The sequence below is a fragment of the Thunnus albacares genome, chromosome 3 (genome assembly GCF_914725855.1).
Source record: "Thunnus albacares chromosome 3, fThuAlb1.1, whole genome shotgun sequence".
Taxonomy (NCBI): Eukaryota; Metazoa; Chordata; class Actinopteri; order Scombriformes; family Scombridae; genus Thunnus; species Thunnus albacares.
Genome location: NC_058108.1, coordinates 9,405,926 through 9,416,517, shown reverse-complemented (window position 1 = coordinate 9,416,517; position 10,592 = coordinate 9,405,926). Strand labels below are relative to the sequence as shown.

Sequence of the window (10,592 nt, the reverse complement as noted above, 5' to 3'; positions counted from 1 at the left end):
GGACGTTTTGAACATTAAAGGACCAGTGTGTAAGATTTAGGGGGCTCTATTGGCAGAAATTGAATATTATGGACATAATAGAATATAGTATTCATAAGTATGTTTTAATTAGTGTATAATCACCTGAAAATAATAATCATGTTTTCATTACCTTAGATTGAGCCCTTTATATCTACAGAGGGAGCGGGTCCTCTTCATGGATATATACTATCCTAGAACCTAGAACCCATGTTTATTCAGTAGCTTAGACCCAAACCAGACACTGGCTCTAGAGAGGGACTTTCGGATTTTTTGTGAGTTTCGCGGCCACCGTAGGTTTTCCTACACGCTTGGTTGTAATATGCAATTTCACCGCTAGATTCTAGTAAATCCTACACAATGATCCTTTAAGCAAGAGAGGGCGTTTTAGTGAAATGAAATGTGTTGTAGGTGATGACAATAGATACAGGTTAGACCTAAGTTACTGACCGAGCTCTGTTGCAACAGTCATGGTCAATGAAACTTAAATGTTCGGTTTATATATGGACCACCAGAATAAAAGGCAGCAGCTCAGCACCCACAGGGTTAATATGAAAGCGTGAGCTTCCCTATGGTGTGAAGTGTACATGTTGCCAGGCAACACTGGATCTTCAGTGAGGTCAAGCTAACTCTGACTGTAGGCATATTTGTCTTCGCTAAATGTGTACAATATTAATAGACTACTAAAATGCCGTTCAGTACCGACACAATGAAACCTCCGCTGCATGACCAAATCACAGAAATGCAGCGGAAAATTCAACTATTGGGTAAGTTTGTTTGCCTGGTTGTCGATAGGAGTCCATTAGAGTCCGTTTTGCAACAATTGTTTATGCTAGTTTTATCAGATAATTGACGTTAAGTTATTTTATCCATGTCAGTGTAAACTCGTAACAGAAAGAAGTCCAACAGAAGCAGCAGTTAACTTAATTATTACGGTAGTTGATTACCTATTTTGTCTGCGCATTATTGGTGTAACAATGAAATATGTCCTCCAGAGGGCGACAGAACTGCATACTATGAGAGCTCTCAGTCCACCATCAAGAAGAACAGAGAGTCCATCAGACAGCTGAGGCAGGAGAACAAGAGGCTGTACAGGAAAGTGGCAGAGGCTAATGCTGTAAGTTCCCTGCATAGCACAGATTGTGTTTTGTCCTCATTTATCACAAAGAAACACAAAAACTGAACATACCTGACTCTCATGGCAGTTACAATCCTGTTCACTTTGCCTCCTAGGGTGATGAACATATCATCAAAGTGGCCTTTCACAACAGAGGCTTGGAGAAGGATGCCTACCGCAATATGTCAGGGAAGGTGAGAGGAAGGAGCATGAATATAAAAGACACAGCAGCCTTGTTTTGACATTGATTCTTGCTGTTTATGGTTTATAGAATCTGAACACTGCTTATATCCTCATACAAGAGTTCTCAGCCTAGTTTCATGTCATTGCCCTTTTCTCAGGCGGCCATCACAACACTGGACCAGCGGGTGCTGTCCAAGATGAAGCGTCTCAATGCCCTAAAACACGCCACCCAGACCTACCAGCACCGCCTGGACGAGTTGAGGATGGAGTACCAGAGAAGGAAACCAGAAGGCAGCAGTGGAGCACAGTCTGCTGATGCACGTGCTCGGAAAAGAGAGGAAGATGCCATGGTAGTTACATCAGGCTCATGTAGGGATTAGCAAAACATGATAATCTTAATTGTTATTTCTTCCTGGTGTTCACTAGATGCACTCAGAGATAAATATCTTCGTGAACAATGCTTTGTACATCTGTTTCTGTTTCTCTAGAAATTGCGGGCACTGGAGAACAATCTGGAGAAGACCCAGTTTAAATGCAAGGAAGCTGAAAACATCATGACAAACTATCTAAAACTCAAAAGTCACCTGCAGGTTAGCCCAAGATGCATGTTTGCTTTTTAATATCAAGATAATGAATTAAATTCAACTGCTCTGCTGCATGTTGCATTATACACCCGCATGAGAGTGAAAACACTTGTACACCATTCATGTTTTGTACACAGTCTGCTAATCATTTTCATTTAGGTATTTTATGCAGAAACAATAGATGGTTTGCAGTGCTCTGCAGGGTAATGGCCTGTGATATGACACTTTGTTGTACCTTTGACAAGGTACTCTGTGTTTGTGGTATGTAAATGTGTAAACAACTTCTACAGTGGTACAGTACTTCCTGTCCCAGGCCTCATTTTACCTTTGTTTGAACTTAACTTGACCTCCATTTTTGCATACAGGATGTTTTTGAATTTTGATCACCTCACAAATATTCCCCAGTGGTAGACAGGGTCAAACCAGCTTCTTCTATCTCTCTATCTCACTCTTCCACTTTTTACCCTCTCAGGAGGAGAGTCTGACTTTCCAGGGCCAGTTGGACAGTCTGGAAGCAGAAATCCTGAAGCACAGAGAGGAACATCACAACCTGCAGGTCATGAACAGCGAAGCCCAGCTCTCTAAAGAAGCTGCTAAGGTGACTGCCAGCCTCCTCTGCCATGAATTTACAACATACAGAACATGTTATGAGTAAAGGCATTAAGCATTCACCATCACTTTTTTCACTACTGATATTAGTTAAATGCATCTCTCGTAGAGACACTTCAGGGACTATTTCAGTGTTTATCTGATGTAGCTGTGTCCTTCAACGTATAACCAGCTTAAGCAAATGAGACTATTAGTAAGGAAATTGTCTGTTTTCTCATATTTTCTGTGTTCCGGCACTGAAGTTCCTGCCAAAGTTGCACAGCCACAAATAGAGATACATTACTGCTAAGAGGCAGTAGTACCTGCCACAAAAGCTAATGTGTTTGATTACGGAGCCTTCTAAGCCAACAAAAATGTTAAAATTCTATACCGACTTTGAATTCTGGATCATAATACTGTTTGTCTCACTTTGTTTCCTTCTCTTCTTCTCTTGTTTCCCTCGCTCACTCTCCAACATTCATTTCCCTTTCTTCTTCCTTCAAGGCTGAGTTACAGCAGCAGGAGGAACTGCTCTACAAGGAGCGCAAAGACAGAGAGCGTATTATAGCAAGCTACAGGAAGAAGGTTGAGGAGCGTAAGGCCCAGGCTGAGAAAGTTGACAGAAGGGTGAGATAAATATGGTGGTTTATACTGTGTGTACAACTTAAGAGGCGTAAGTTTGATTTTTCCTCTTTTGATCACCTACATAAGCATTCTTGTTGGCCGCATGAACTTACGATTAAACATTACAATGACATAAAGAAACATGACCACAGAAGGGCCTTCAAAAGCAGTCACCACCTTCACTATCTATTATATTTGGTCAAACGAAAAACTTAAATTTGGCTACCTGCAGGCTCAGAGATCAACCATGCAGCCGGATGAGCTGAGCAGTGAGGCCCAGCGCAGCACCACCAGAATGGCAGGTGAAGAGGAGAAAACCATCTCCACCTTTGAGGAGGCCTTCCAGCGAATTAAGGAGGCCACTGGAGTCACAAATATACAGGTATGAATGTGAAAAGAGAAGGATTTACTGTATTCACTGCATCATGTGCCCATACTTTCCATGGATATTTTATGTGGTAACTATCAGCGTTTATATAACCACACGTGTCTTCATGTGTTATGTGTGTAGGAGATAGTGGAGCGTTTTATCTCACAGAAGGAGACACACCAACATCTGGAGAGGCTGAAAGAAGAGAATGAAAAGATCTTGCTGCAGCTGAAGGAGCAGAAGGAGCTCTTATACCAACAGTTCCAGGACATGAAATACTCTGGGGAGGCTAAACTCTCCAGGTGAGACAGCATCATGCACTACTGTACCACCATTATTCCATTTACAAAAATGGCTTAAATGCATATTTCCATGCAATATACGCATTCAATATATAAAATATGATGGTAAAATTAATTCTGTTTAAGAGAGCTACAGAGGTAATGGGAGTGCTTAAGTCTAACTATTTAAATAACTTAAATAATCTGGAATGTCAAAATTAAGGGTTAGGGATTAAAAATGAAGAATCTAATGACCTCCTGCTCTATAACTCACCTACCACACTGGTGGTCTATGAGGCCAATGATGAGTTTCATTTTTTATACAATCTTTTGATACAACTGTATTAATGTTTATTCTCAAAGCTTTTTCTTTGTGGTTTAAATAGCGACCAGCAGATGCTGGAGGACTGTGAGCAGCAACTGCAGGCTGAACAACAGAGGTGTGATGCAGCCAAAGAGCGCCTGGATTGGCTTGTTAAAACCCTCAGTACTGTCCGAGCCGGAGAGGAGCACCTTGCAGACAAACTTCAGCACATCACGCTGGTAAAGTTTAACTATGGCTTTATTTCTTTATTTCTGAACATTTTTGGCAAATTCTTCTGTTCTCCCTTCAGAGTGATCACACAGTGGCTGAAGTGTCTCCAGACTCTGATGAGTTTGTGGTGGAGCTGATGACCCAGTGTGAGCTGAAGCTGCAGTTACTGCAAGAGGAGCTTCAGGGAAAAGATCACGCTGCGATTATGAAGGAGATGGAGGAAGAGGAGGTGAGACGAAGTTACACAACACTTAACCAGGGGTTTGAAATACAGGTTCTGGTTTTGGTTAGGACATCAAAAAGTACTGTAGTGACAGGTGTGTGGGAAGGGCACACGCCAATCATTAGATGAGTCACATTGTACAGTTTGTACTCATTAACAGAGAATGTTGCCACGTGTGTGGTACTACGCATGTAAATACGTGACAAATATAGTCATATTTAATAAATACTGTTACTGATGAAAGAAAATCGTTTCGAAACATCTTTTAAAAAACTAGATTGAAATCTTTTTAAATATGGAGATCTGATTCAGAGAATCAGTGAGCAGTCTCTTCTGTTAGAGCTGTGTGTCAGCTTGAACTTTCAATGATAAAAGCAGTTTAGCATTAGGTGGCAATGGGGGCTGTCAAGGTACATAATGAAGCATGTCGGACTCTTATTTAAGCCCACAGTACAGAGTAATACTAATGAACGCAGCATGGCTGAGTGTGCTCCTCTGCTTGCACTGCTTATCCAAATGAAAAAGCAAACCTGAAGTGTTTGCTCTTGATTACTAACGCTCGGCAGGACCTTCTCTGTTTGAGAACATGGAATATCAGAGTGTACCAGAGGAAACACGTAACAGTCTGCCTGCCATTTACTAATGACATTGACTGTTTTACCCTCAGATACATTTTTAGAAGGCATAATCTTTCTAACTGACGTAAGTCTGAGCTGATAATTTCAAAATCAGCCCGGCCTTGTTTGCCTGACCAGTACGGTTGGAATATGGTTTGGCTGTCAAACGACCTGCAGCTCTATCATAAAGGAGAACAGAGAGTCTGAGAAAGGCCAGTCTTCTGCTGGTCATCATATCTGTTATAGGTCTGAGTGAATTATCAAAAAAAGGATCCTGTCTCTCCTACAACTTTGGCTCATTTATTAGATTTTGTTCCTAAAGTGGCCTAAAACTAATTTCATTTCCCTGTGAAAAGAAACAAATGTGAAATTAAGAATATATATATATATATATATATATATTAGCTTACACAAATTTCATTGTGTGTGAGGTAACTAGTAAACTCCACAGAGGCAACTGTCCGATGCACAGGACGGTTCTGGCCTCCCTGTTATCCATTAAGTCCTGATAATGTGTCCATTATCAGGACTTAATGTCCACCTTGAGGAAGGTTGGTGGACTGTGCAGACACCAGGGACAACAATGGTAATGGGTCCAGGACTTTATCTGTCTGTCCCTGACAAAGTCTGATAAATGTTGCATTTATAAAGATTAAAAATGAATTACAATGTTGTCAATAAACCAAAGCAAAAACCATGAAAATTGACCTGCATAAATTCTGATTTTATGGCAAATAAGGGATTTTGTAGATTTAAAAAAAAGAATCATATAAAAATTAAATGTGCAGAAATAGAAAATACTTGTCTTTCCGTTGAGAGTCTTTGACCACTGAATGTTTTCAACGTGTCTGTGTGCTGCTTTGAGCAGTTCTTTGTCCGGATTGAGGGGAAACTGCCAGCTTACAACACGCGTGTCAAGCTGCCTGAGGACCAAAGACTGGACCTCTTTGACAACGGTGAGTTGGCAGCCACACACACACACACACAAACACACACACAAACACACACTCTCTACATTTTTCTTTGTTTCAACTTTCACTGCTTGTGTCTCAGAGGACGAGAGTGAAGAGGACGAAGCTGACATCATCTCACGGGAGGCACTGAAGCGTCAGTCTCAGCTGATCATCGACTCCAAGTCCAAGAAAAAGCCCTGGAAAAAGAAGAAGGGCAAGTTCTGATCCAACTCCACAGTCTGTGAAGAGAAAACACTCTCAACCTGGTCTGAGTGTAAAATGAACTCAGGTTTAGGACAAAGAGCCCATAAATATCTAAGTCCATTGGGTTTTTATCCAAATATGTTTGTGTCTTTGAAGCTGGTTACTTGGTGTAAAGGTGAGTTTGTTTTGACAACAGTAATGTTCTCTGGCCTGTGTCACTGTTGCACCAACACTTGTTTCTCCGCCTCTTTTCTACAGTTCAGAGTTCTACACTCTGCCTCACTGGGAGGCCAATAAAAACAGTCAAAACATTTCTTTCACTTTTTTATTCATTTTTACCATAAAGGGTTGTGCAGTATGTGGAAGAAACAGGTAACATGTACCCAAAGGTTTTCTCTGCCATTGTCCTGCTGATTGAAACCTACCGATTGTGAATCATATCAAAACTAAAGATGCTCATGTTTTGCACGAGTATAAAATATGATACAGAGCTGCATGTGAAACCTTCCCTGTTTGGACACATGCAGCACCAACACCTGAACTATTTCTGCTATGTTCAGTGTCTCAACAATTGTTCTGCCTCTTTGCCCAAACACTTTAGTGTTGATGGAGCCAGCTCTTGGATGTTAGATGGATTGTTTTGTTCTATCACAGAGTTAAAGGCAGAACAATAATTCTTCAGTCCAACAAGTATAACCTCAGTGATGTTAACTCTCTTTAATTGTCTGTATGACAATTATTTCTGGTCACTGCTGCAGCAGCAGCGATTGAATGACTTACAGAATGTAACCAGACAGACAACTTTTGGCAATTTGGCTCCTTTGTGTGTGTGTATGTGTGCGTGTGTGTGTGCAGTAAGTTCCAGGAAAGCTTGAAATTAGAGTAGTGGTGGTTGTAATCTAATCTGCAGTCGGATTCATGTCACGTTCACTTCCAATATTCAGCTTTTAATGTTTCTCTTGACTGTCTGATATCTGTTTGACTTTTTTAACAGTAATTTTAGCATCTTTTTAGGCTCAGATAAATATTCTGTAAAACGTAGTAGCCAGTGATTTTTGACCAATACAATTCTCCTGTGACCTCCCAGATAGCAAAATTGCTGTGGCCCATATCCGGCCTACACTCAACACTTTCATGTGGCCCACATACTGCATGGACTGATGGCACTTGGGAGGTCCGCTCCTGTTTGCCAGATCCGGGCCACAAGCAAATCATAGCAATGCCACATGTAAACCAAAAACTAAACAAGTAAACCAGATCTGGCCCAAATCTTGACCACAGTTCATTTTAGTCAGGCCCTTATCTGGCCTACATTTCATATCTTCATTTGGCCCAAATACTGCATGGGATGATGGTACTGGGGCATTCCACTCCTGTTTTCCGGCAACAGGCCTAGCAACATTGTTTTTGCACTCACCACAGTCAAGATGGTTTGCAAATTCCAGGACCTGTGGATAAAGCATTTGTGTGTCACTGGAAAGACAGCTGCCTTAAGCTGTGCAGCCCCCAGCAAGGTGCTATCAGTTAATCAGTTCAATTGGGTACATGTGGGGTTCAACCCTAATTGCACCAAACAAGGCAGAGGAAACCAGTTCTTAGACTAGAGGTGGGGACTGTGGCTGGACTGTTAGGACAATGATCCCTGGACTAACAGAACAGCAAATTCCATGTTTATAAGAGGAGGAGGCCCTGGCACACTTTGCTGTAGAAAAATAATCTTCTGGGAGCATTTTCAGAGAATCTTACCTGAGTCCCAGTTGTAAATGTTATCGGTGTGTATGCACTCACACTGAGCTTCACCTCTAAAATTTTTTGATTAATTAAGAACCACAGTACATCATATCTCATAACATATATCACATCCAGATTAGCCAGTTCTGAGTGTTCCGTATCTTGGCCAACACTGACCCAGATATGTTCTAAGATGACCGGACCACATTGGCTGCATCATATGTTGGCCACCTCAGGCTCACTTTCAGATTAGCCAGTACTAATTATGCCGCATCTTTACCTATAGTGGCCCAATACTGTTCAACCATATTCACCATTTCAAATATGGGCCATTCTAGCCTCACACCCTGATTAGCCAGTGCTTATTGTGTCGCCAGAACTAACCCAGACATGTTTAAGATAAACAGACCACACTCAGATAAGCCAGTATCAACTGTGCCACACCTTTACCTAAAGTGGCCCAATAATGTTCAGTAATATTTGGGCCATATTTACTATTTCAAATGTGGGCCACATTAGGCTCACATTATGACAGCCAGTGCTGACTGTGCCATACAATTGCCAAAAGTGGGCCAAATTTGTTGTATAGTATTTAGGCCATATTTGCCATATCATATGTTGGCCACTTTAGGTTCACATCAAGTCAAGCCAGTGCTTACTGTGCCGTATCTTTGTCAGAACTGGCCTAGGTATGTTTTAAGATAACCGGGTCACTTTTGGTTTACACCCACGTTAACTTTTGTCGACTGGGCCAGATCTTTGCCAAAAATGGCCCACATTTGTTTTGGGATATTTGGGCCATATTTGTTGTTTTACATGTAGGTCACTTCAGGCTCACATCCATTTTGTCTGGGCCAGAAGAAGGCCAGCAGTGCCACATCATTGCCTGAAGTGGCCCACTTTCGTATGCTATCTGGGCTTGCTGTTATCTTCACCTTATAAATTTGTCTTTTAAATTTGACTTCTCTCATTCCAACAAGTTGTATTGCAATAGTGTTTAACTTCAAGTTTTAATATTTTAAAAGTCAACCTGTTGGCTTGTAACCCCTTCAAATTAAGTGCTGTCTACTTCTGACCCCACATTGCAGGTTATTTCCTCAGTGTGTGGATGTGAGTTACTGCATGAACAGTTCAACCAGTTATTTTTCCTTCTTCTCAGATTGTTTCATTTGAAGGATTTTTTCATATATCTTGTATTTCACATGTAGAAAGGCAAAAATGAGAGAAAATGATTTTGTTGTTCCTACAGGTTGGGAGTCACTGATTTAGACCAGGGACTGCCATTAACACTCAGCTGAAAGAAGGTAACAATTCTGGGGTGAATGTAAAGTTCTCAGCTATGTGTCTGACCTCAGGCCTTAGAAATGAAGAATCAATTTACAGCAAGCCTCTAATGAACTGATCCCCTAAAATAATACCTGAGATAGAAAGTAAGAAAATAAAGTTTAAAAGGAAGGCAAATTATTTGATTCTGTCATAAACAACTGACACATAACACACTTGTTCAAATATTCACAAAAGAAAAGGAAGAAAAACTAAAAAACATTATATATGTGTGTGTGTGTGTGTGTGTGTGTGTGTGTGTGTGTGTGTGTGTGTAACAGAGGACAGAGCTTTATTTAATCTTTATTTAATCAGGTGGTTTTATTGGGATTCTCTTCTTCTCTCTTTCAAGAGTTTTTCCATCATGTTGGACATTACTGGATAATATGCAGGCTTAGAATATTGGTTTATACATCAAGAAATAAGTGCACACCGGTAACAAGTGATAAGCATACATTTTTCTTTTTAACTGATCGACCAATCAGTAAGAGGAGGCGGCCCTGCGCTTCCTGGTGCAGAGTTTGAATCGCTGCCAGCAACGTGAGTGGCTTTCCTCAACATCTCCTGCCAGCAGGCCTTCAATTAAACATGCATCTGCAGTCTGTGCAGGTTTTAAACCGTGTCATTGTCACGCTTTCATACGCTCACCTATGAACTGTACTGTAACCCAAACCGCAGGTAAGAAACATATGAGCACAACTTATCAGCAAACTTTCATCAGAGTAACCAGTCGAGTTTTAATTAGCGCAATTCTGCGATTCTGCATTTCTGCGCACTTTCTTTAAGCTATACGTCTTACTGTTTGTATGATCAAGGTGAAAATGAGGGCAGAGTGGTTTATTCTGCTTAGGTGGGTAGTGAACTGGAATGATGGGATGTGAAATGCAATCAAAAAAGGACATAATTATATCTCAGTGTACAGCCACACAGGGAGGAGGCCTTTCCAACACACACACACACACACACACACACACATATATACATGCGCGCAGAGCATCATCCACCCACAAACACAAAGAACAGTCAGTCCTCAGTCTCACGCTGTCTCTACATGCTGCTGCTGAATGTTCTGCCTGCTGGACAAATGCAGCTCTAAACATGGTCTTCATCAGGATTCAAGATAAGCAAGTTTACAGTAAGTAACAATATATTTTCTCTGTATTGTATTCAGTGAGTGATAAAGATTTTTTTTTTTCTGAGATGCTCAAGCTACGATTGTTTGTGAATTGTACATGTAACTG

The 10,592-nt window shown here is 41.0% G+C and overlaps 2 protein-coding genes across 5 annotated transcripts in view; both read left to right on the top strand.

Moving 5' to 3' along the window:
• Positions 1-364: 364 nt before the first annotated feature.
• Positions 365-6,608, top strand: odad3 (outer dynein arm docking complex subunit 3). The gene is made up of 13 exons (XM_044346259.1): positions 365-785; positions 1,014-1,135; positions 1,252-1,329; positions 1,477-1,668; positions 1,807-1,908; positions 2,375-2,500; positions 2,995-3,117; positions 3,347-3,496; positions 3,626-3,786; positions 4,152-4,308; positions 4,380-4,529; positions 6,009-6,096; positions 6,194-6,608. Exons 1-13 carry the CDS (start codon positions 707-709, stop codon positions 6,316-6,318), a joined length of 1,653 nt encoding a protein of 550 aa, XP_044202194.1. The 5' UTR covers positions 365-706; the 3' UTR covers positions 6,319-6,608.
• A 3,243-nt stretch (positions 6,609-9,851) lies between these two features.
• Positions 9,852-10,592, top strand: part of rgl3a (ral guanine nucleotide dissociation stimulator-like 3a) — a 19,526-nt gene continuing 18,785 nt past the window's right edge. For 2 of the 4 annotated variants that reach the window (XM_044346254.1, XM_044346251.1), the window contains exon 1: positions 9,852-10,029. The gene's annotated coding sequence lies outside the window, so the exon portion shown is untranslated. Of the gene's footprint in view, positions 10,030-10,332; positions 10,487-10,592 lie in introns of those variants that run through there. The other 2 variants (XM_044346253.1, XM_044346250.1) reach the window with 2 other exon arrangements.